Raw genomic sequence first — 27,672 nt, forward strand, 5'->3', positions numbered from 1 at the left:
CCCCTCAGTAGCTTCTCCTCCTGATCTCAAAGTGGTGTTCTCACAGCCAGGAGCTCACTGTGGGTGATTGTGCCTGAGAGCAGTTTTCTTTAAGCCTTGCACTTGTCACCGTCTCATCTGCGTGCCTCATTGAAGCTTCTGTAGGTATTATGTGAAACTACCCAAATTACAGTTGGGTTGTTTTCTTCTCACGTCAATAGCATGACTACAACAATTTACAGACTGTTCAGAGGTTCATATGTGGTCATAAGGAAAGCGTTAGCAAAAACAAAATAATGAGTCTTTTCTTTTATGAGAGTTTTCTTTGATCTATTAGCAAGTGTATCCTAAATTTTGTGGGATGAGCGTGTAAGACTTTTATAATAAGAAACAAATGAAGTTCATGTTTATGAAAGTTGTGGTGCTACAAAAACAACTTTCTAAAAAAACTCTAGCATGACATGCAAATGACTTAGAGGTTCTTAACCAGAATCAATGTGTTTAAATTTATTGTGCTATTAATATAAAAAAATATGCTGAAAATGCTATCCTGTTTATCTATATTCCAAGTATTTATTCTAAACTTTTTGTTAGGGAAATGAACATTAAATTCAGATATTATTTCCAACCAATTAAAGAATACAAGAGAATATTCTTTATATGCTTCAGAGTTCTACTAGTATTTGAATTTTATTCAAGGTAGGTAGGAATTTTATGAAATTCCAATGAAACTATCCTGCCTTAAAGGGGGACAAAAAAATTCTATTTTTATAAATTGTAAAGAATATACTATGGAGCTGGTGGAGATTAATTCCCTCTTCTATTACTATCACCCTACCGTGAGCAACAGAGCTGATGACACAGGGGTAGGAAGGGGAGCTAATCAGAGGGTGCAGGGTCCGGTCCCTGAAATCCCAAAGCCAGAGCAAGCACCATGACCAAGGGGTTGGGACTAGAACTAAACACATGCCTTAGCAAGAGCCCTTGACTTCACTGCAAACAAGGAACTGTAGTTGACCAGGCCAGAAAGCAGCTTGTATTATGTAAGGCATGGATTTGAGGCCTACGTTAGAAAACTGGAAGAGTAACAGAACCAGGAAGCTAGAAGAGATCAATAGATGGAGAGATGACAGACAGATTAAAAATATCTCACGTTTATAAACAAAAAGTATACTTAGAAACCTTTTTTGAGTGGCAGTTTTAGAATCAAAAGTGAAATTTTAACACATTGTTTGGGAATGAAACAAAATATTTGTGAAAAATTATAACTGATTGCTTAGGACTTCCCTGGGGCATTTGCTTACTGCATTTTGAGAATAAAAATCTTGGGCAGTAAGAAGGATTAGGGTGGCTGAGAAACAACGAGTGGCACAGTGTTAGCTGGATGGCATATGCTGGTAAATGGTCAGTACAGTAGAGTGGGCGCAACTTTTCAGAAATGGTTTCCTGTACATCATTATGAGTGCTTGGTGGTCGCATTATTCTCTTTAATGGATGGTGTGGGGCTAGATAGGGGCACACATCCTGAGCTTTACAAGTCCCAAAATGACCAAATACCGAAGTAGCAAATGTGGTCAAGTAGCAGCCATTGCATTTACACTCAGTTCAAAAATTATATTGCACATGTTATTAAAAAAAACAATGTAAGTAGACAACCCAACATTTATATTTCTTTGTGTGTTGAGAGAATTATCCAAGTCTATACTAATGGTTAATATGATCAGATTTCCTATCACTCCTTGGAAGTCCTTAAGGATGTTAAATGTTCATTGTGTAGGGTGATGATTTGGATGTAATACGGTCAATTTTCTAGTGAACTCTGTCATTATCTACAGCTTTAGTGATGAATTGCATTCATGATTATGGGCATATAGCCACAATTAAGTAAGTTGTTGCCTTGATACTTTTATACTGCTCTTGTAAACATTTTCATTCTATCATAAGCGTTATCCAACAGAATCCCAAGTACCTCAGAGCTACGTGTTCAGAAATATCTTAAATTACCAAACATGTCAAATAAACTCTTCTATGCTACAGTGTAACAGCAGTGCCCTCCAACCCTTTCTAAGTACATAAACATATACACATACAGACATTTGCGCACACGCATGTGTAAATATATGCGTAAGTATACAGGCTGTCTTCACCAATGAGTTTTGAAGTTAAAGCATCCTGAAAGCACAGCTCCACAACCTGAAATTTATCATGTTATCAATAGCTAAACCATCTTGAAAAGTGTCCTAAAATGTTTACAGAAGAACTTTTCATTTTTCCATTCCAATGAAAGATCTCATATCCATGTCTGTGCTGAAGCATTGATCTGCTACACTCCTCACTCAATTCATTCAAGTCACCTAGTGGAATTTATGGTTGTAGCCTTAGAGATATTTACCCATTTCCTTTAGATTTCCTCTGGGATAGGGAAGGAAAATTTGAGATGATGTCCTTGCACACCATTATCTTACAGATGCCTCCCAACTCCGCTTTCTCAGACAGGATCCTGGGGTCAAGGGAAGCACTGAGTGCTTTGTATCCTTCATTCACTTCACAAGATTTCACTGAGTATTTGCTGTGTTCCCAGCCTTTTCCTGAATTAACTAACTATAGAAAGACAGAGAGAGAAATCAGAGGGTTTTATGGTACTTAGTAGTTTGGTAGAAGGCTCTGGATGCACACAGAGCAGGAAACCTCTAGAGAGCTGCAGGAATGCTATAAACAGAGATGGACATGTGTACAGGTCCTATGGGGGCAGGTCCTCAGAGCAGAGCAGGTCAGGAAGGCTTCTTAAAGAGGAGAATCCCTGAAAGCCGACGACATGAGTCACTGGAAGGACAAAGATTTTCTAGGTGAGGAGAAAGACTGACTCAAGCAATACCTAGGGTGGGAACATGAGCACCTTCCCGGAGCAGAAGGTCTGGCCAGGGGTGGCTGTGGTCAATGTCAGATAAAATCAGGTCCATTTGAAGAATTATTCTTCATTGGTTGGGGATTTTAAACTTACTTAAAAGTCAATAGAAGTCAGAAATGGGGGCATGTGGGTGGCTCAGTCAGTTAAGCACCTGCGTTCAGCTCAGGTCATAATCCCAGTGTCCTGGGATTGAGTCACGCCCTGCTCAGTGGGGAGTCTGCTTCTCCTCATTTCCATTCATGTTCTCTCTGTCTCTCTCAAATAAATAAGGTCTTTAAAAAAAAGAAAGAAAGAAAGAAAGAAAAGAAAAAGGAAGAAGCCTGAAATGGCCTCTTTCTCTCTTGAGCAATAAAAATATAGTGAAATTAATTCTTAAGAAAGACCATTTGGACAGTTGTGTTAAGAGTCAGACTTGATATAAATCTGCATGGATTCATTCACTCAATAAGATCTTGCCAAGTACTGTGCTTGTGCAGTTTAGCCTAGCTCTTTCTTCAGATTAATAGAATTTGTAGGCCAAATGGGGATTAAAGGTAAAGCATTTAAAAACATATGCCATAAAGAACAGAGTTTGGCTTGGGAAGTAAATCTGTCTTGTCCGTCATGTTATTCTCAGCCCGTAGCCCAGGGACTCAAACTAAGTAGATGCTCGTAAATGTTTCTTGCCTGAGTGGCAAGTAACTATTACAGAGACATCTGTAATAGTACATAACCAAGTGCTGAATTGGTTCGATGCCGATATTTCATGTCAAGAGAGGATTTGGGCATGGTGATCTGAGGACCTCAGTCAGTGGAAATGTTGACCCAGAAGGAAACATTAAATCACCAATAAGTTACGCTTTTAGTGAAGCCAGAGGACAATAATATATATCCATGTATTGATCAGTTTGTTATTAGTGAACCAGCTAGAATCTATTACTTGTTCATAATTTATAGAATTAGTACCTTTTTCCTTTGGCTTTACTTATGAATATCCTGAGATTTAGGGTTTTCTGTGGGCATTTTTTTTTACTGTCTTTTTCTCGTTTGTTTTTAACCATCTCAAGACAGGAGGCAGTCATTAAATCATAAATGTTTTATATTTACAGATTAAAATATGACAGTGTCCTTAGGCCTGATTTGTTCTCTTATGCACTATGTGTGCTACAGAGTCTCTGAGATAAATGAGAGCTTCTCACTTTGTGTGAGTGTAGTTTGAAAAATAAATACTAGAAAATAAGAGAAGTTTGAGGTACTATTATTGGTGCATTGGAATATGCTTTGTAAAAGAAAAGAGATCTTGCATTTTATTTTTATTTTTTCTTAATAGATATAATGAATAAAATGCTACTTGTATGAGGTATTATATTGCATTTATCATAAGGGAAGCAGCTTTTCCCTCAAGCCTAGTTCATAAACATCTTAATTACTTAGAACTTGATCCAATAGAGAAAGTCTCTCTCTACTCTCAGAACAGCTAATTCAGAGGGAGGAAAAATTGAGCCCTCCATGTCTTGGTAGGAATTATTCATTTCCTCTGTGAGCTTCCTGAGATATGTTTCTAAATTAGACTCTCATTTTTTTCAGGAGTCACTCTCCTTGGTAAGTGAGTAAAACCTTGGGGAATTTGTTATGAAATAGTGAAAACCTCTTCTAAAAACATAATCTCTAAGAATGAGACAAACAAAATCTCTGATGACTTGAGCTCAAAACAAATATTAATAAAGTACAGAAGTTTAGAAGAATTTTATGGTGAAATTAGTTTAATACATATGAATTTAAGGTTAAATAACATGTTTATTTGATTGTAAGATTCTTGGATATAAAAGATATTAAGATAAGACTTGTTTATGACTTGAGTTTTAGATCTTCAAAGACCTATATTAACACAAAAACCAAAATCTTTATATATAGAACACCTCTGTGTTATCCAGATTCAATAAATAAAGGTTTGGAAGTGATTATAATTCAGGTTATTTTGCTTCTTCATTATGGAGTTTCTTTTCCTTTTTGGGGACTGTATATTTTAAAAGACCAGTTTAAATAAACTTTATGTATATCTCAAATCCACCTCACCCCAAATTCTGAAGTCCTCTTTTAAGTTATAAAAGAGCAATAGTCTCAAATATTGTAAAATTCTACTAAGCATAAGGTTCTGGCAAAGATTATTGAGATGAATTAGATGTGTTCTTGAATAATTACAATTGATAACTAAATAATTATCATTATGTGAAATAAAATACAATCTGAAAGGTACTGTACCCTTTTCCCTTTGAAATATTTAATTCTTTGTCACTCAGCTTGATGAGGCTTAAAAAATAAATATCAGCAATTCATTCATAAATATGTTCTACTAAAATTTATTGAAGGCTGTTCTAGTAGGAGGAGTAGAAGCAGTAAACTATAAGACAAGAGGAAATGGATTGTTGGTATAGACTAACTGGTCTCTTCTATGAAAACTCAGCTCATGCTCCTAGCCTGGTATCTCTGACCCCCACTTCCTCTGTATATTATCATGCCTACTTCACTCTGCTTTGATTTATACACCAGTCATTTCTGTACATCCACTTTCACCCTTTAAAGCTTAACTGTTTAAAGCCCTTGAGGACTAAGCAGTGAACAAGTATCCTCTTTGTTTATAGGGCAGAATTTTGCTCACAACTAGAACTAAATAACTGTGGACTGTATCGGATTAAATTCATGGTTGGAAAGAGACTCAGTGATACTCCACACCGGTGCTCAGTACTATACCCACTCTTGACTGCTGAGGCAAGGAAGCAAGCTGAATGAGATCCATGGGCAATATTAGAACTTGAGCCAGCAATTTTCATCTTCTTATCAATCAAGGACTCTTGATCAGGAATTCTTTCAGGGAGATCTTTAGGATGTATACCATATTTATGTGATGTGTCTGCATCCACTGTGGAGAAAGCCAAACCCAAGACACTGCCTAACTGGCAAGGATTTTATTTATTAAAGAGATGGTTGGAAGGAGAGTCCACATGTGAGAAGAAGCCAAGGAAGGGTGCAGACTACAGAGCAGAGTGAGAGCACAGCCTGTTGGAAAATCCAGACACAGGGAGGTCGAGAGGCAGGATTCTATCATTTGGGAGGGAGACTGGTAAGAGCAGGTGTAGTACTGCTCCCAAGGCAGAGTGCCACAAAGAAGTTTAGAGAGATGGAAGCCTGTAGGAGGACAAGACAAGGACTATTCTATGACCTGAAGATCAAGGTCAAAGCCAGAACTGCAGCAGGGGTGGTAATGCTGAGTTTCCAGATTGCTGGGGGTGGGGAGGGACAGTACTTAACACCTGCTGCCTAAGATGGGGACCAGTCCTCCCAGAAAATGAGTCGGACCCGACCACTAGGGCTAGGTTGTATGGCCTTAGCCCTAGGAAAAGAAGGGCTACTTGGCAGGGAACCTGGCAAAGCCTGGCACATTTTGCATTTCTCTTCCTTCTATTTCTCCCAGCATAGGATCTGATGGAAGCTCTACGCTGTGGGCTTGGGAGGAAATGTGCAAAAGGGGTAGACATCCAGAAGTAGCTGGAAATAGCATGGTATTCCCTAAATTGGGAGAGAGTTGCTTCCTTTCTTCCTTATGATAGGAGTGGCAGTAAAGAGGAAAAAATAAATATTTTGGAAGTGAGGGCGTGGGGATAGGGCTGAAAGGGAGAAAGGTACAAAAGGGGAGGAGGACAGCTGTTCATTTTATATCCTGTGGTCATTGTCCATCTGCCATCAACTGAAAGAAGTCACCTAATGAGGTTCGGGGATTTCAGCCAAAGAAGTGACTAAGGGGCAAAATATTAAGTACAATAAATCACGTACTGTCACATTTATTCAGCAAGAAAGGTTTGTAGATCCAGTAGCCTGTTTACTAATAAAGTCCGTCAAAACAGAATTTCTTGCCAGTTGCCTCATTCTAAAAATAAATACAAAACAGAAGGTGAGGACAAGTCACTTTGAAAACCCAGCTCTTTTTCTACATCAGAAAAGTTTTTCGAGTTTAAAGGAACCCTGTTTTCAGTGTTTGAGGATTTTAGTGTTTTGAGAATTTTACTATTCTACTTTACCTCTCTTAATCCTTAATTTCAGTCTTTAGTAAATCCTTTAAATGGAAATGTCACTTCCATATAGTGGTCCATCTCTCAGTACTGTCCTTGAAAAATGCTTCTTCAGTTAAAAATATGCTACATACCCCCCAAGGGCATTTTTTGTGGGCAAAACAGAGGTATAGACATAAACTCCATACTTATTTGAAATTGATTATTTGACCTTTTGAGACAATCAAAGATTTTGGACATGTTGATTTCTCTAAGCTGACAATTTTCACTAATAAAATAATGATTTATCTCAACTCCGGTCATCATATTTTACCAAAATTGAATTCATTTGCTCTTGACAGATCCAAGAGTTATTTGAGGATTTCCTCTCGTGTGGAATGGACCTGTTCTTAATTAAAGTCATATCTGTGGGCCCCTTCCTTTCAGTCACAATTCCAATCCCTGTCATTTGGGACTGAGAAGCCCCAGGATGCTTCCCAGCACTGCCACAAAGCATTATCCGATACAGTAACCATTTTTTTTTCCTTCCCTGCCTCTTACCCACAAATCAGACTGCTGCCCCTTTGGCTACAGCCCCCGAACCCCAGCAAGACATGAGCTGCTGTCTCTACAGACCCAGGCCAGGCACATCAAGCCTATATGGCAGTGAGGTTGAAGCAACCCTGCATGGCAGGATCTGTAGGCACAGTGAGACATGGGACAGCAGCTAACAGGATGCCTCTGAGAAGTGGGAGAGACCATTGGCTTGGCCAAATGCAGCACTCTCTGTGAGCCATTCTGCCTGTATTTGATCTACCCATGGTCTGAGAATTCGTGAAATAGTCCACATGGGGCCAAATTTTCGCCTTCACAGGTAGATTTTTTTCCCTTTTCCTTGACTTCTACATTCCAACGTGGATAAGTGATGTACAGGAAGATAATAAGTAGCAAAAACAATAAAGAGTGTAAGGCAAGAAGCTGGCTCACCACTAGAGTATAAACATGATTACATTTTTTACAAAATTTATAAACTGATGGAACAAATGTACATAGATATGCCACAGAACAAAATATTATGCATAATACATAAATGCTAATAAAGCTGAGGTTTTTGCAGTAGGAGAGGAATAAAACAAGCATGAACACTGAGAAACATTAAACCAGTTATCCTGGAAATGGTAGGATTTTATGCTTAAAATTGGGAGTCTTCATTTAAATACTGTTCATCAGGTAGTACTTTTATATTTATTATCACAATGTTGCTCTATTTATAGTAGATTATTTTGATGCCATGGGCTAGTACCCTTAGGATTTTTCTGGCAGGCTCAGTAACAAAGGAAATAAAGATCTCAGTGTAATGTAATGATTGTTCTACAGTATTGTTGTTACTAGAAATTAACATACACAACTGCCCCCAGTAAAATATTTGAAAAGAAGTTTGTAAAACCATAGAAATATTGATCACCTGCATAATAACAATCTATGATTCTGCTTAGGGCCGAATTATTTTGGAGAAGATTGCAAAGTAGCAAATAAGCCTTTACTGTGTTCCTTGATGCTTTTGGGTATAGGGGAATTATTTTCTCCTCAGTGAATAGTCCTGTCCTCAAAAATCACTCTTAGCAAGAAAGGGGTAGGTAACTGCCAGAACTGCTTATTTTACCAATATCTTCATGTATTCCATCACATTTTCACACTATAGAATGAGGCGGGCAAGGCCCTTTCTTGAGTGCCCTCACCCATAGTAACATGTAACATCCCCTGAGAGTGACAGCGTCTGGCTTTTTAAAGCCTTCTCTAAAAGTTCCCCCATTCATCTCTTCTCTCTCTCCATCACCACAACCTGGAGTTAATGGTCCTGTCTTCCATTTGTCTACCCTGAAAAGATGAAAAGGTGTGTTGATCCTGATTTGTACCAGCCATAGCAGGGAGTTCTAAGTAGCCAGATTGCATCCATTTCCTGACTTTATGATCTTTCTCTATCAAATGCTGTGGTTTACATGTAGCTCCCGGAGCCCTGCTCCTCTCTGAGGTCTGAGGGGTGAGTAATGGCAGTGGCAGGGATTCTCAGCAGAGCCCCGTCCAAGCAGTCCTCAAGCGCTCAGTATTTATGGGCTCCCGCTCTGCTCTCTGGAGGCATGATTTCTGGCAGTGCTTGTCCCCATCCATAAATTCTGTGAGATCACTTCTCTCCTCCTTCCATGGCTCTGTGCGACATTTTAAAAGGCAGCTTGTTTTGCAGGCAGAGGCTTTGAGGAAAGAGGCAGCCTCCCGAGAGGACAGTAGCTCTTTCTATTGTTTCTGCTCTGATTTACTTTGAAAAGTCCCAGGCTTTTGTGGAGAAGGGCATAACCAAATAAAAATAAAATGACCCAGACGTTGGGAGCCTAAAACCATATGATTTATTCTTCCACCATAAGAGTAAAAGGAAATAGAGTTACTGGAAATACAGGCTCACAATCCCTAATCTGTAATTCCATATTACAAAAAACTCCAAAAAACCACAAGCCTATTAAAAAAAAAATTTACATGATGGCAAAGCCTAACATGACCTGGATTCATCTGTCAGCAAATCCTGACTTGAAATAATTTAAAGCTATTTATAATCTTTATTTATACTATTTATGGGATCTTCGTGCATTTCACTACAGAAATACTAATGTGTTTGATGGCAGAATGTTGCCCCAGACCTTGGTGGGGACGTTGCGTAATATGTGGTATATGCACCACATCACCTTTGTGAAATCCGTATGTTAATTATGTAAGTAAATAATTTGGATCATGAAATTTGTCTTACCTCAAGGGATTATGGACCTGTGTGGGTATTATTCTGAGAAAGGAAATAAATCTTCAATTCCTAATAGAAGAAATTACTAATATTTTTGTGTTTTCGGTGGCCTTGATTTTATACCAAATTAACCTACTTTTAAAGTTCTTTGTTTTTATAGCACCACCCAAGAGAGATGGGAAGAAAGGGGGAAAGTTCATTTGTGAATTGGGGAGACTTCCTGCCTCTAGGAGGTATTTGTGATCTTCCTACAAGTATGCTATGCTGACTGGGCTCTTGCACAATGAACAGGTTTTCTGTGTGTTTCCTAGGGGCTTCATGCACTAGCATACAATAGCTACCTGCTTGTGTGCTCCTGTATTCTTGGCATTATAAACTCTAACAGCACTTGAAGATTTTCTCAGCCAGCATTGCACAGAAGCACTCAAGTTAAGCAGGGCCCAGAAGTTACAGGTCCTCTGGGACGTTTGTTGAGCCTCTGAGGTTCATGAAGATCAATGTAGGTTTCATTCAGGTTCATCTTCAACACAGGCTGAAAGTGAGTAGCTCCCATCTAACATAAAAAACAATCATTTAAAAGGCCATTTATCAGGATCTCTAGGTGGCTCTGCGGTTTAGAGCCTGCCTTTGGCCCAGGGCATGATCCTGGAGACCAGGGTTTGAGTCCCACATCAGGCTCCCTGCATGGAACCTGTTTCTTCTCCTGCCTGTCTGTCTCTCTCTCTCTCTCTCTCTCTCTCTCCCCCCACCCCCCGTGTGTGTGTGTGTGTGTGTGTGTGTGTGTGTGTGTGTGTGTGTGTGTCTCAGGAATAAATAAATAAAATCTTTAAAAAAATAAAAAATAAAAGTCCATTTATCAATCCTAATGCATTATAATGTGATCATTTCCTTTTAAGAATGTTTTAATTGAGCCAAATCTGCCTTAAGTAGAAAGAGAAGAAATTTTAACTTTTCATTCTTTTTTTTAAACGTTGTCCTGCATTAAAATACAGTTAACAGGGATCCCTGGTGGCGCAGCGGTTTAGCGCCTGCCTTTGGCCCAGGGCGCGATCCTGGAGACCCGGGATCGAATCCCACGTCGGGCTCCCGGTGCGTGGAGCCTGCTTCTCCCTCTGCCTGTGTCTCTGCCTCTCTCTCTCTCTGTGTGACTATCATAAATAAATAAAATAAAAAAAGTACAGTTAATGCTTGAATGTGCCATGCAAAGCAAAGTGGGAAATGAACTATGTTACCTACCTTCTGTGCTTTAGGACACTGATGAAATGCAAAAAGGAACAAGAAGTATGTGCTCTTGCACAGGGTGGGTCCAGGTTCTGTGAGTCCACATCTGAAGCTTATATAATTTTGGGTCAGGGCTAGGATCTCTTTAAGGAAAAACATACAAAATCACACTTTCAAAATTAGGTGCAAATGCATTTATTTAGAATGAGAACAGGAGTCACAACAAATTACAAAGTTTTAGAAGCCAACAGTACCCCCAAATCACAAATCCAGAAATATAGCATCTTTGTTGACTAACTGAAATGCTCTGTAATACTTTTTACCCTGAAATTTTTGGCTGCATATTCTCCTGCATATTCTCTTCAAATACAATTTTATAATATTTTCTATAGAGGAAATAGAGAATTCTGGTTCTGGATCAGAGGGGTTTTTTTGGGTAATTATTAACATTTGACCTTCCTAACTCCTTATTGATAATGTCACTTAAATGTGTAGGATCATTATCAAATTGAAAATCTGTATCTTACTTCTTTCAGGCATGAACTGTAAGATCTCAGGGATTTTATAATGTAGATATTTTAAGCCCATGTATTCCTTATAATACTGTACAGCATGTTTCCATGTCTTTACAGCTCATTTTTATTGACAAATGATTTTTGCTGTTGGTATAAACAGGGAAGGGAAAAGAGCACTGGATTGGGAGTCAGGCCATACAGTCCTTCTCTGCCAGTTGACCATATAACCTTCTTGCCACATAACCTTGGGCAAGCACTGAAGGCGTCTGGGCTTCTGGCAACTAGTTTGTAAAGTGAGAGTGTTTTATCTTCATGACTCTAAGTACCTTCCCACAGTGGTCCTAAATCCTAGGACTAGGTAACCAAAGAGACTATGAGTTAACTAGGAATACATTTTGTCTGAACATATGGTTATGATGTCTTAGTTAAGGCAGCCCCCAAAGAAATATCAATTTACCGTATCTTTATTCAACCAACTGTAGTTAACTTAAACTTGTAGTTTGCTCTGTCACCAGGAAAAGATATTAAATAGAGGGACATCAAGTGAACTATGTAATGTCACCCAAACAAATCTCAACATGAGAGATCAAATGAGCTGCCTTTCTGGCTCTTCCTATAAGAGTGTCAGTCTCGGGGCACCTGTGTGGCTCAGTTGATTAAGTGTCCAATGCTTGATTTCAACTTAGCTCATGACCTGAGGGTCATAGAATGGAGCCCAGAGTTGTTGAACTCCATGGTCAGCAGGGAGTCTGCTTGAGATTCTCTCTCTCCCTCTGCCCCTCCCTCCACTTATGCTATCTCTCTATTTCTCTCTCTCTAAAATAAATTTATTTTTTAAAGATTCTATTTATTTATTCATGAGAGACACACAGAGAGAGGCAGAGACATAGACAGAGGGAGAAGCAGGCTTCCAGTGGGGACCCCAATACAGAACTCAATCCCAGGACCCTGGAAACACAACCTGAGCCAAAAGCAGACACTCAACCACTGAGCCACCCAGGTGCCCCTCTAAAATAAATTTTTTATAAAAGAATGTCAGTCTCTGTGTTGGTGGACCAAGACTGTAAGTCAACCCTATTTCTTTAATATGCTAAGAAGTGTACCAAAAAAGATAATAAAACTATATATACTGTGATGAACACAGTAATATATAGAATTGTTATTATATTTTATACCTAAAAGTAGTATAACCTATATGTTAATCATACTTTAATACAGGGTCTCTGCCTCTCTCTGTGTGTCTCTCATGAATAAATAAAATCTTTTTTAAAAATTATACTTTAATACAAATATTTAATACATAATAATGGAAGAGAGATGAAGAAAAATATTAAATTTTTTAAATAAATTTTTTTTAAGTTTATAATGGTATCATTGTATTTCCAAATGACTTTCTTCCTTGAGTTTAACTGACTTCTAGATTTATTTAATTCACTTTTTTCTTTTTCTAATAGATTTTTATTTATTTTAGAGGGAAGGAGGGCAGAGAGAGAAAAAGAATCTCAAGTAGACTCCATACTCAGTGGAGAGCACAATGTGGAACTTGCTGTTAAAACCCTGAGATCATGATCTGAGCTGAAATCAAGAGTCAGATGCTTAATCGACTGAGCCACTCAGGCACCCTTTCATTCACTTTTTCAACAACTATTCACTGAGGCCCTCTTCTATGTGAAGTAGTAATCAAGACATTGGGGCAATGGGATTTGTGAGACAAGACCTTTGCCCAGATGGAGCTGGCATTCTGATGAGGGGAGGCAACCACTGAACGAATGAATATGTCAGCAAGTAATAAATGTGATGAAGAAAGTACATCAGGGTTTCAGCAAGAGAGGAGTAGCATTTTATTGGAGGTGGCTGGGAAAAGGTCTCTAAGAGTGTAACCATTGAGCAGAGGCTTGAATTGTGTAAAAGAGTTAGCCTGGCAAAAGGAACAGCCAACATAAGAGCCATGTGGACTGCCGTTGTGTCACCACAAGAGCCTTATGTAAATGTGAGGACTAAATGTTATTTTACTTCCTAAATGGTAAAGGTTGCTTAAAGGGTATGCATTTTCTGCTTTTTTCCTGAATGACAGCCGAAGTCAAGAGAAATGGGACTTTATCACAAGAAAGTTAGCTAGGTTTTTAAGTTCACATGTATCTCTGACATGAGAAATACTTCTGATAATTGGTTGACTCATTGATTGGTTGATTGATAGATTAATAATCTTGGCCTGGCTCCGTATAACAAAGTAGAAAGTTACTTGTCTCTTTTTTTCTAAATGATACTAGGGATAGTACTATTTAAATATAACCAGGGGTAGAAATTGATACCAATTTCAGTTGTAACTTTAAATTGAGGTAAATGATTCATAGGTCAGACTAAGATTACAGTGAAGTATTTGTTTGAATTACAGTGATGAGGATCTCTAACAGTAAAAGGAGGCAACCATAGAAAACTAAGCTTTGCCATTATTTTAATTCTTTTAATTTTAAAAAGTAATAGATACTATTTGACACTTATAAGTATTTATGATTTCTTTATGGTAAATGTTTTTTTCAGAAACAGATTTATAAGTTATTTTGGAATTTGTTATTTAGAATATAGATGTGAATTGCCTGGTATCTTAAATTTAATCCCGATTGCACTGTTATATCAAGTTAATGCTTTTCACAGAATTAAAATATTTTAAATTGAGAAATGTTAGGATATTGCTTTTTTGAAATAAATCTATTTTTTTAAAAATCTCTTTGAAATGCCTTCCTATAGATTTGAAAGCAAACAACAAAGAAACTTTTTGGAAGAAGGTTAACCTTTTGTGTGTGGTCTGAAAACCTAGTCACAAGGTTATCCCATTGATCTGGGGGAGAAAGATGACCTAAGGAGGTAGTGGTGAAGGTAAAGGAAAGGTATCGATTTAAAATATACACGGGAGAAGGGTCCAGAGGTTTATGTGGCTGCAAGGGAAGGAGAGGGATGCTCAGGGCACCTGTAGAGAAAGTGATGCCCAAGCAAACATGACCTTTCTTCCTTTTTAAAAAATATTTATTTATGTATTTGTGAGGAGGGGGTAGGGACAGAGGGAAAGGGAGAGGGAGAGAGAGAATCTCAAGCAGACTCCCCGCTGAATACAGAGCCCAATGCCAGGGCTTGATCTCAAGACCCTGAGATTGTGACCTGAGCAGAAATCAAGCATTGGACACTTAACTGACTGAGCCACCCAGGCACCCCAACAGATTGTTTCCTTTTATTTAGTGCAGTTTCACTAATCATCTCTTATTATAGAACCTGAGAGCCTAGTTAGTAACAGGCATGATATTTAGGCTAAAGGTGGTTCATTCCTTTAAGTTTTATTCTCTGTACCAAAAAAGGCCATTATGGCTTCAGATCAGAAGCCTGAGTAGAAGAAACAGTACAGAAGCTTCTCCCAACCTGTTGTGACCATGTGAAAATGAAGAACTATTTTTTAAAGTGTGTTTTTGTTCACCAGAAGCAGTACAGTGAAGTGGTGAAAGTGTGATTCTGGTTTATCTAATTCTGAACCCCATTAACCTCCCCCAGAACACTCCTTATTTGTAAAGGAGGTGTGCACATAGTGGCACCTAACCTGTTCGTAGCAACCACTATTGTTCTTTCAAGTTATTAGAATTTTTTTCTTCATGAGTGCTACTGAAATGCTGATCAGATTTTCTGTTTTGTTTGGATGCTAGGAACTGTAAAATCAAAATTTCAACTCCACTCCAGCAATTATATGGACCTTATACTAATTTGTCTTACTACCCTTCTCCCAGAGCACCTTCTTTTTCTTATCAGGTGGATTCTTCTCTTCCCCACTAATACATTTACCAGTGATACTAACACACAAGTAGTTTACTCATTTTGGTCTCAGTTTTTATTTCTGTGTTGAATGTATAGCATTTCCACTAAAGAGCCTGGAAATAACCCCCCCAAAAAAGAAGCCATAGGAAAAATGCACTGTAAGTTATTTGATAAGCAGTAATTCAACTTAATATTTAGCCTGTGAACAAGTATGGTCAGAAATGTGCTCCTTTTTCTAAGATAAATGAATTTTTGAAGTGAAACAAAAAATATTGAATCATAGCTAGAATCTGTTAAATAGTATGGGCCAAGAACTGTCTTCTAGGCATGTTTCATGTGTTAACTCCTTAATCTTTGCGTCAATTCTGTGGAGAGATTGCTATTATTATTTACATTCTACAAACATGGAATCTGTGACGTGCCCAAGGTCACAAAGCTAAGAAGTATCTAAGCCCAGATTGCAACCCTGGTAGCCTGAGTACCCCATCCTCTCCTAGCCCATGTGCATACTTTCCTCTCTGAAAGATATGTTGTGTCAGAGGAGATTTCACTCTAAAAAGTAAAGTCAAAAAAATTATATAGAATTATTAGTAATGCTAACAAACACTGAATTTATTATCTTGTAGACTTCCCTCATAAGACCAATTAAATAAGGTATGTTTAAACCTATATAACACAGGGATACCTGGGTGCCTCAGTCAGCTGAGTGGCCAAGTCTTGGTTTCAGCTCAGGTCATGATCTTAGGGTGGTGAGATGGTGCCCCACATCTAGCTCCTCACTCAGCAGGGAGTCTACTTTAGAATTTTCTCTCCCTCTGCCCTTCCTCCCACTCTCTCTCTCTCTCTCTCTCTCTCTCTCTCAAATAAATAAATGTTTTTCAAAAACCCTATGTGACACATTAACATGCACCTACCATCAAAGATTTTCTCATTAATCCATAACATTACAATTAAAAATAACATTTTTCAGTGTGTTTAGCTGGTTCAGTCAGAAGAGCATGTGACTCTTGATCTTGGGGTTGTGAGTTCAAGCCCCACATTGGGGGTAGAGATCACTTGAACAAATAAATAAGCTTTTTGTTTTTTAAAGTAACATTTTTCTGTAAGGTTACAATTGTATTAAGTTTGTTCCTAAATGTAAAATGTTTTTTCTCCCTTAGAACAGTGTATTTGAGGTGCCTGGGTGGCTCAGTCAGTTAAATATCTGACTCTTGATTTCAACTCAGGTCGTGATCTCAGGGTTGTGGAATCGAGCCCCACATTGAGCTGCACGCTGGGCATGGAGCCTGCTTAAGATTCTCTGTCTCCCTCTGTCTCATCTCCTACCATGCTCTCTCTCTCTCTTAAAAAAAAAGAAAGAACATTGTGTTAATCTTTTCAAATATTCCAACAGAAACAAAACAAATCAACTTAGACAAGATAATGTCACAATCAAGAAGATATTGCACTTAAGAAACTTTTTCATGCAGTAGAAACATTCCTGGTGGAGAGGTCAGAACTCGTGCCTTGGGGGTAATACTCTACATGGCTTATGACTACCTTGTATGACTTTGCAAATTGCTTATTTTCAATTATGCTGGGCCATTATAATAAGGCTTTAGTAATAAGCAAAATAACTCATCTGGCTATCATTATTCTTCACATTACTTTATCTGGCTGACAAAAATGGAGTATAATTACTGGTGTAATTTGTCTCTGATATTTTTATTCCAAAAGCGGACTGGATTATAGAACCAGTTAAATCTTCTTAAGGCATATTCTAATTAATTTGGGGGAATTATTACCTGGGTGACTGTACAACAGTACCATAGTTAACCTGTGGTTGAGGAAATAAGCAGTTCAGGTATCCTAAAGCATGATTGTCATGCCACCCAAGTGTCTTTTCACTTTGACTCTTGAAGTAAAGTCAAAAGTTCTTAAGTCTCAAAAAAAAAAAAAAAAAAAAAAGTTCTTAAGTCTCAACTCCTCTTGTAATTCCCTTTAAAAAAAAAAAGATTATTTATTTATTTGTTTATTTGTTTATTTATTTATTTATTTATTTATTTATTTATTTATTTGACAGGGAGCAAGAGAACCCAAGCAGGGGGAGTGGCAGGCAGAGGGAGAGGGAGAAACAGGCTTCCTGCTGAGCAGAGAGCCTGACATAGGACTCAATCTCAGGACCCCAGGATCATAACCTGAGCCGAAGGCAGGCACTTGACTGACTGCAACCCAGACACCCTTGCAGTTCCCTTTTTTAGTAGAAACATACCTCAATAAAAGTGAAGAAATGGCGAATTTAAAGTAAATAAATTATAGCAAATTTATTCATGATCAAGCCAGAGTTTATTGAGCTCCTACTGTGTACCAAGCATCATTGTGAATACTAGGGACATAAGTAATGGGCAAGACAGTTCCTACTCTGACAGAGTTTGCATTCTAACAGGATATGGATGTTGAGCAAGTAAATGATTAAATAAACACAATAAATTTAAATACTGATCCCTACTATGAACAATACAAAGCTGAGTGATAAGATGGAGGATGATTAGTGATTGGGAAAGACTTCTTTGGATTGAGTGCTCAGAGAAGGCTTCTTTGAGGAGGGATTATTTGCACAGATAACCTGAGGGAGAAGAGGGATCCAGGCAGGGGAAAATTGGGTGGGGGGGAAGATATGAATGGAGTGAGGAGACAATAGGGTATGAGGAAATTGACATAATAAATGTAGTTTCAGGCAGTGAGAAGGAACGCAGAAGCCCTGGGATGATGGAGTGTCAGGAAAGAGAAAAGAAGTCCAGAGTACTTTATGGCTGGAACATAGTAAATGAGAGGCAGAGCGGTACAGGGATGTTTGAAAGTGTACGAGTCAGCAGATCGTGAAGGATTTCGTGTATCAGGATGAGGAGCTCATCTTTTTGTTCCTAGCACGTGAGAAGCCTTGAGATGGTTTTAGGCAGGGAACAGTATAATTGTTAAAACATTTTAAAAGACTCCTTTGTTTTTAAAAGACACCCCCCCACACACTGCTGTGAGGATGATGGATCACAGGAGGATAAAGGAGAGCAAGCAAACAACCAAGACATGTTCATGATTTGACTGAGTTGGAGCAGTCGAGAGGGATATAAGCAAAACTACATTTTGGAAGCAGAACTCTCAGCACAGTCTGATGAGCTGAAGTGGGGCGTGAGGCAATCAAGGATGACTACCAGGGTTTTTTTTTTTCATCCATTTGTTTGAGCCTGTGGGGTGGTTTCATTTGAAATGAAAAGACTAGTAGCTATTCAGCAAGTGGAAAACCAGTACTTCCAATTTTGATATAGTAAGTTTGAGATGTTCATTAGGGATGATAAATAGCAGTTTGGATCTGCAAGTGTGAACCTCATGGGAGGTATAATCCAGGGTATTGTCTGTGGTAGATGTTATTTAAAGCCTTGAAAGTGAGAAAGATCATCAAAGGAGGCAGTGTAGGTAAGAGAAGAGAAAGGCCAGTTTGAGGTCAAGAAGGAAACAGGAAATGAAGGAGGTGGAAGCCAAGGGAAGAAACTACCCAAGGAAAAGGCAGAGGTCAACTGACAAATCCTGCAAAGAAGTCAAGTAACTTGAATTTGGGGTCTGTTGATTTGGCAACATGGACCCCTGCAGTGAGCTTCAGGTTAGTGCTTGAGAGCAGGAGCCTGGAAAGAGGGTGGCAGTTGTGGGGAGAGAGAATAGGATGTGAAGATGTGCCGACAATCACTGGACACCCTTTTGAGGGGTTTTGCTGTACAGTGGAGCAAAAATAGAATGAAAAGGAGCAGAAGGAAAGGTGACATCAAGAAAATGTTTTGTTTTTGTAAGATGGGAGATGTTCTGTATGTTTCTATGATGTTTATATGATGATAGGAATGATCCAAGAAACTCATGGGGAGAGATGGATGATGCAGGACAAAGAAAGGGGAAATTTTAAGGAGCGAAGAGGAGGTGGGATCTAGACCATACAAGGAAGTTCACACTGATTAGAACAGAAACACTTCATCTGCTACAACAGGAGGGAAGCAGAAAACACTGGTACAATGAAGAGAGAATATAGGTAGATCAGGTAGAGAATAACAGGTAGATCTGTGGGCAAAAAGATGAGGACATTACTGTCTGTGTTTCTGTTTCTCTTAACTGTATGCATTGCATTCTTAACCTAATAAGAATGAACTCAGACTTACCATTTTATGTTAAAATTCTGAAAATTAAAAATTAAAAGAAAATAATCCAGTAGTTTTATTAACTTGGTAACACAAAGCAAGTTTTAAAAATAGCTCATGGGCACGCATTCAATAGTACAAATTCAAGATATCATTAGTGAAGGGCTGTTTTATTGCAAGGTAGTTGCGAGGCATTATGTAGATATCTGCTTTAGCAGAAGAGTAAAAATGGCTTGTGTTTATGTTTATGTTGCAGTGCATATGTTTCTTAATCCATAGGACTACCTGTAAGACAATAATAGGCTAGAAATATTTTTAGTAAAAGTATCCACCATTGTATACCATGGGGTTCACTAAATAACCAATAATAATGTAAATGACAGGTATTATAAATAACTGTAGGTTTATCTTTATCATTTATCAATTTATTTGTCAATTTAAAATCAAGAATTGACAGCCAAGAACAGCTGGAAACAACATTAATGAAGTGCCTTTAACACAAAATATCCCAAAAGCATAAAATACCTAGGAATAAATCTAACCAAAGAAGTAAAGGATCTATACCCTCAAAACTATAGAACACTTCTGAAAGAAATTGAGGAAGACACAAAGAGATGGAAAAATATTCCATGCTCATGGATTGGCAGAATTAATATTGTGAAAATGTCAATGTTACCCAGGGCAATATACACGTTTAATGCAATCGCTATCAAAATACCATGGACTTTCTTCAGAGAGTTAGAACAAATTATTTTAAGATTTGTGTGGAATCAGAAAAGACCCCGAATAGCCAGGGGAATTTTAAAAAAGAAAACCATATCTGGGGGCATCACAATGCCAGATTTCAGGTTGTACTACAAAGCTGTGGTCATCAAGACAGTGTGGTACTGGCACAAAAACAGACACATAGATCAGTGGAACAGAATAGAGAATCCAGAAGTGGACCCTGAACTTTATGGTCAACTAGTATTTGATAAAGGAGGAAAGACTATCCATTGGAAGAAAGACAGTCTCTTCAATAAATGGTGCTGGGAAAATTGGACATCCACATGCAGAAGAATGAAACTAGACCACTCTCTTTCACCATACACAAAGATAAACTCAAAATGGATGAAAGATCTAAATGTGAGACAAGATTCCATCAAAATCCTAGAGAAGAACACAGGCAACACCCTTTTTGAACTCGGCCATAGTAACTTCTTGCAAGATACATCCATGAAGGCAAAAGAAACAAAAGCAAAAATGAACTATTGGGACTTCATCAAGATAAGAAGCTTTTGCACAGCAAAGGATACAGTCAACAAAACTCAAAGACAACCTACAGAATGGGAGAAGATATTTGCAAATGACATATCAGATAAAGGGCTAGTTTCCAAGATCTATAAAGAACTTACTAAACTCAGCACCAAAGAAACAAACAATCCAATCATGAAATGGGCAAAAGACATGAAGAGAAATCTCACAGAGGAAGACATAGACATGGCCAACATGCACATGAGAAAATGCTCTGCATCACTTGCCATCAGGGAAATACAAATCAAAACCACAATGAGATCCCACCTCACACCAGCGAGAATGGGGCAAATTAACAAGACAGGAAACAACAAATGTTGGAGAGGATGCGGAGAAAAGGGAACCCTCTTACACTGTTGGTGGGAATGTGAACTGGTGCAGCCACTCTGGAAAACTGTGTGGAGGTTCCTCAAACAGTTAAAAATATACCTGACCTACGCCCCAGCAATTGCACTGTTGGGGATTTACCCCAAAGATACAAATGCAATGAAACGCCGGGACACCTGCACCCCGATGTTTCTAGCAGCAATGGCCACGATAGCCAAACTGTGGAAGGAGCCTCGGTGTCCAACGAAAGATGAATGGATAAAGAAGATGTGGTTTATGTATACAATGGAATATTCCTCAGCCATTAGAAATGACAAATACCCACCATTTGCTTCAACGTGGATGGAACTGGAGGGTATTATGCTGAGTGAAGTAAGTCAGTCGGAGAAGGACAAACATTATATGTTCTCATTCATTTGGGGAATATAAATAATAGTGAAAGGGAATATAAGGGAAGGGAGAAGAAATGTGTGGGAAATATCAGAAAGGGAGACAGAACGTAAAGACTGCTAACTCTGGGAAACGAACTAGGGGTGGTAGAAGGGGAGAAGGGCGGGGGGTGGGAGTGAATGGGTGACGGGCACTGGGGTTTATTCTGTATGTTAGTAAATTGAACACCAATAAAAAATAAATTTAAAAAAATATCCTGTCCTCCCCCACACTGTGGGTAATTTCAGTAATCTTTGTATGTGTAGCTCTATGTGAGAGTCAGTTTTCTTAGAGTGTTGAATTGGGATCCTCAATAAATCCTAAAATTTTGTTAATTTTATTTATGAATACAAACCTTAATCACTTCATAGGTTGCTTGTACCCTTGCCATGGACAGAAATGAAAACATATGGACTTTCCTCATTTGCCTGTCAGGAACCAAAGAAAGTGTTTGGATTTTTAGACCAGTGAAAGTCCATCAGTGGCTATCAGATGTACTTGTATAACCATGATCCTGAATTATCTTCCCTCCTTTAGCACTTCTTTGCACACTTACACATTTGCTACTTTAGAGGGAAGGATTACATTGGAAGAGATCTGAGGGGAAGAAAATGGATCTGCAACAAGAGGGTATTTTGAATTTGACATTTGGGTTTACTTTCCTTTCCAGTTTTAAATTTCAGTGTTGGCAGTTAAAGATCTTTGACTTAAGACGAGAAAGAAAGGAGAGGAGAAAGAAAGAGGTACCTGTTGCAGATGGCCCCTGGTCATTATTGCCCTCCTCACTGTGTGAAAGGTGCTTTGAGGCATGTGACAGCTCTGCATCCCAGCAAATGGCAGCAGGGAATTGGGGGTGCCATTAGCCACCTGTGCACATGGACATTGATTAACTCTTCCCCTCATCCCAAATAGACTCCAGTAACCATTGTCAAGCTGGGCAAGGAAATCTCAATCTTCTGGCTGAAGTCTGTGTGACAGTGGGGTTGCAATTCAGAAGGGAATATGTGAAGAAAAATGGTACCCAGTGTATGTGGAACAACTACATCCAGAGTGGGAGTGGGGGATCATTTACCCATTGAACTGGTACCATTTGGAATGGGATTTTGGGCTGGGGCTCAGGGCGATGCAGATAGCCAAAGCCACTGGTTCTGTTGGGGGCTCTACTTCCAGCTCAGGGCCTTCTTCTTCAGTTCTCTTTTCCGGGGCGCACATCTGATCTCTAGGAGCTCTGCATCTTTGTCTCACGGCAGGGAGAAGCACAGCTTTATCCTGAGGGTACTGAGGAACTGTTGAAGGTTTGATTACAGGCAGGGAGGTAATACGATTATGAGTTTACTTGTAGGAAGAGCACTGGCAGCCATGTAGCTAGAGAAGGAGGTGAGAGGCTGGAGACAGGGAGGCCAAAATGACCACTGCGGTGTCCTGGCAGGAGCGAATGAGGGTCTTACTGACAGTGCTGAGGAGAAGATGGATTTATAAAGATTTTAGGTATGTAAGAATGTAATGAGTAAATGGCCTAGGAAAAATGAGTCACCTGCCAGGTGCCTATGTTCTATAGGTACATAATGAACTGAATTCCCCAACCTAGAGATGCCGGCTTAAGGAAATAGGAGAGAAGTCATATTTGTCATCACACTAGAACACATTTGTATTCTGATGCTTATCAGCTGTCCTTCTGTCTTAATTGGTAAACAGTTTGAAGGAATTGGCTTCTGTAAGGCACATGTTTGGCTATCATTCGCTTTACCTGTTCCTTTTTCAGGGATTCACCTTCTCCATTTGCTTTTAGGAGCTTATGGTAAACACAACACGAGGGAGGCACAGAAGTGCCATTACAATTCTTTAGGCTGATTTGAACTTTGTTTTGAAATAAACAGATTGTCAGCCAGTCCTCATTCTTGTTTGTTTTAAAGTTTGTCCCATATAATCCTGGCCCCTTCCAATTGCAGCCTCGCAGCTTGATATTTATTTTAAGCAGCTGCTTATGAAAAGTAAAATTTAGCAATGATCAAAATGGCATAAGGTAGGTTTGTGTTTGAGCTTACGGTTGCTGGGGAGCTGTCCTTTGAATATCCTTTCTTTCATACTTTTTCTACCCACGTTTTGGCTGTGAGAATAAATCTGGGAAAACTGCCTTTTGGCCTTTTAGCACATTGCCAGCTTTGGCGATTGCAAACTAACTGGTGTTGTACTAAACACCACTGAAATAAAATAAATGAGTCTATTAAAGCTTGGAACTCCTGAGAACTACAAATGTAAAAACCGTCAACAGATGCCATTTGCTGAAACCGAGGCTCCTCTAGCAGATGGGTGAAAGTTAAACATAAATTGCACTATTTCTTTTTCTGTTAGTTCATTTGTTTTTAATATAGTATGAAAAAAATCCTGCTATTCGGTTACAATAAACTTCTGGCATATGTTTCATGGCTGTTTTGGGTATTCTGAGAAGATCTTTGAAATGATAGTCATGCTATGTTTTATTATATGAATTCATTGAATGTGTAGAAACACATCCTTGTCAGAGTTTTAAAACTTTCCTTGGTCATATTTCCAGTGTGGAAAATCATAGTGAGAAATAATCACCAAATGTTCACAATGGGACATAATAATGTCTCTTAAATCTTTCATGGTGGGCTCTCGTAAAATAGTATCAATCGTATCTAATAGTTCTCATTCATTTAGTACTTGAATTTTCTTCACAGTATTTTAGTTTCTCACATGCTGTCTAATCATTTAAATAACACACAGAAGAATGGTACTTTTCGTCCTCGTTCAATTTAATGACTTATATACCATTTAATGCAATCACTATTAACTAATATTAACTTGCAAGAACTATAATGGCATTATTAATTATTCTAGAATATTTAGATATTTCTTGGCATAGAATTGTTTATTTTATAATTTAGTTTGGTTTAGTTTTGTATCTCCCAAGAAATCTGCAGAGGTTTTTTTGGCTTTTTCCCGATTTCTAAAGTGATTTATCAAATAGTATTTATCAGAACTAATCACAAGAAATTTCAGCATAGTTGGAGGAATGATGAAGCAAATAAATAAATATTTAAATGGTTGCAAAATTATCTCACATTTATGAAGAAGGATAATATGCAATTACAGTGTTTTTTAACTTTGAAACTTAATGTTATTGCTCTTTACAGGCTCGGGTTCGTGTCGCTTTAGTTATTCGGACCCCAGCATCACCATGTCCTATGCCAAGAATAATACCGCAGACTGGATTCAGCTTGAGAGAATTAGGTTTGTTATCATTTAAAGTAGTTTCATAAATCCTGACATAGGTGGGTTTCTACTTCCCTGTTTGCCTTCATTCCACCACCGATTTTACTCTTCATGGTTAAAAGGATTCTGGTTTTTAATTACCCTGAATTACCTGCCTGCACATATGACTCTCTGCCTTATTTGAAGAAGTATTGTTAAAAGAGTCATTTTCCATTCAGAGCCTCCCACGATTCATAGTAGCTGTAACAAACCATTTTTGGTAAAAGCACATTTGGGAGAATAACCTTTATGATGGAATCCTCCACAAAATATCATCATTCTGCTCTCTAGGTGGCCTGGCTATGGGTTGGCTTGGAGGCCTAGGAATATATGAGATTACCACATAAATTCCTCCCAGTCTGGGATGGTAATGAGTTCATAGCCACTGGGGCTTTTGCATCTAATCTTTAGTTCTGTCAGTTCCCCCTCCAACTTCTCATAGGCAGGTTCTAAAATTCTATTATCATAATTGTGATGCAATTTATAGCTATTTTATTACATTTTCTTTATTTAAAAAAAATCCCTCTGTAAGAAAATGAAGTAGGATGCTTTTAAAGAAGCAGCTCACTCAAGTTGAAAAAATATGGTTAAATTAGCAAAACTCAAATTATAACTTCCGAAAAGTTTAAATCATAAAACAATTCAAAATGGATGCTTAATTTCAGGTCTGGTAAGATATTTAAAGGAAAAAAGACTGATTTGAACTTTTATAAAGTAGTTAATCTGATTGGTTTAGTTCTTAATATTAGCATAATTCACATAGAACGTTTTCCATCAGTTTTCTTTCTTCACACACTAGTTTTCCTACCATATTTCCATATTGAAAGAATTGAAGTTTATTTAGGGAAGAAGAGCATATATTAGGTTCTTAGTCTTTAAAACTAAACCAATCTGCCTAAAGTTTCCAGCAATATTTCAAATTTTAAAAATTGCCACATGTTCAAGGTCTACCCCACCCAGAAACTGAGAAAAGTGACTCCAACTCATGGGTTTTAATAGACCATGTCTCTCTGAGGCAGGATACCCATATAATTCATAAGGACCTGGTACAAGCCAAGCTCTGACATGCTGTATCAATTTTATAGCAGCATCTTTCTGTTCTTTCTAATTTCTAGTAGTTATTATGAAAATAGATTCATATTAAATACTTATTTATATAAATGGCTTTAAACAAGGCAGCATATTGAAGATTTTATCCATACCTGCATTTTTTCTCTATCCAGTAGTAATACATCATAGTTTAGGTAAATTGTAGTAGGCATTTTTGCTGGAAAACAGCTACATATTTTTGATATGATGAATAGTGAATATATACATATTTTTTTCCTTGTTAGCCTTTTTCTTTATATCAAACTTGAAATCTGATCCATCATTATAACTCAAAACTCTGGTCCTTCATTAAACCCTCTTCTCTAGAATGGTAACTTCTTACCATAAGCCTTTTTTTTTTTTTGTATACATTTAATTACAACATATGAACATCACATTCAGCTGACTCCATTTGGTTTTTCACTAAATGTGACTTTCAATTTTAGACCATGCTCCAAGCTATCATGCTCATGAATGCAAATTTTCCTTACCAGAAGTGATCAGAGTGTCAGAGTGAACATACTTTCAATCACTTCCTAAAACTGAAATATACCATTTTCATTTATTTAAATTCTTTCTGAAGCTAAAAACATAGTCATTATGAAATATTGTTTTAAAAGGCAATTGGTTACCCCTAAAGGTAAGGTACAGCACCTATAACCTACACTGACAATTCTTTGGAAATCTGTGTGCTTCATTGGGGAGTGAAAAATATGTCTCTTCTATGGTCCTTTCAAAACTGATTAATAGTAAGCCCAGGGTGCTACTAGTTTGCATTTTAGAACCACTTTTAATCTTGGCTAAAGCAGTCATTTTTGCTACAGCAGGTTTCTACTTAGGTAGAATAAAATATTTAATAAAAATACTTTATCATATAGCAGCAGAAGGGCCTAGATTCTAACTATAAAAATCATGTTAAATCATATCAAGCTTTTAAAGATTTATTTGCATGAAGTTGTGAAGAATTACATAGAGTGTTTAATTTTCATGGCAAAATGCGCATTGATATAAACAAAGCAAATAAAAATGAATCTGGTTACTAGAAATAAGTTATTAAACACAGATTATGTAATAGCATATAGTAGTCTCTCATAGATACAAAATTTCAAGGAAAGAATCAAAATTAAGATAATTTTATAGTCTTTCTACTTTTTTTCTTTTTAGTATCAAATAAAATTAACTGTGAGATTATTTGAGTTTTTGCAATTTTCTGCCACATGCAAAAAACTATGCTGGAAACACTTTGATTTTTTACAGGACCCATAAAGTGTATGCCATTGTCTCTTCAATTATTCCTTTACTGGCTTGAATATACTCAGTGTCTGCCTTGCATTAAAAGAAGAGCTCTTGAAGACATTTAATGTTTAAACTGTCATCACTTAATATGAACATCTTAATCATCAGCATATACTAAAAGATTTGAGGGCTAAGGGATTATGAGTATTTAATCTGCAATACATATACTATTAAAATAATGAAACTACAATTTTAATTAGAAAACAAAATTGATCTACAAAAAAGAAGAAATGGATACTGTTGAACTTTTTTGTTCATTTATTATATAGCACTTTAAGATATGGCACCAATTCCTATCTCACTGTATGTTGCAGAGCCCCTTCCAATGTCAGCACAACCATCCATATCCTCTACCTTCCTGAAGACGCCAAAGGGGAGAACGTCCAGTTTCAGTGGAAGCAAGAAAGTCTCCATGTAGGCGAAGTGTATGAAGCCTGCTGGGCCTTAGATAACATCCTGATCATCAACTCAGCTCACAAACAAGTCATTTTAGAAGACACTCTTGATCCAGTAGACACAGGCAACTGGCTTTTTTTCCCAGGAGCTACAGTTAAGGTTTGAGTTCTTTTTT

At 37.9% G+C, this 27,672-nt stretch overlaps 1 protein-coding gene across 2 annotated transcripts in view; it reads left to right on the plus strand.

The window, feature by feature from the left end:
- Positions 1-27,672, plus strand: part of RELN (reelin) — a 492,310-nt gene that overhangs the window by 253,020 nt on the left and 211,618 nt on the right. For both annotated transcript variants that reach the window (XR_007403524.1, XM_025449216.2), the window contains exons 9-10: positions 24,599-24,695; positions 27,416-27,656. Coding sequence is in view for 1 of the 2 variants with exons in the window: in XM_025449216.2 (XP_025305001.1) it covers positions 24,599-24,695; positions 27,416-27,656 (338 nt within the window). In the remaining variant the exon portion in view is untranslated. The remainder of the gene's footprint in view (positions 1-24,598; positions 24,696-27,415; positions 27,657-27,672) is intronic.

This window comes from Canis lupus, chromosome 18 (genome assembly GCF_003254725.2).
Source record: "Canis lupus dingo isolate Sandy chromosome 18, ASM325472v2, whole genome shotgun sequence".
In the NCBI taxonomy this organism is placed as follows: domain Eukaryota; kingdom Metazoa; phylum Chordata; class Mammalia; order Carnivora; family Canidae; genus Canis; species Canis lupus.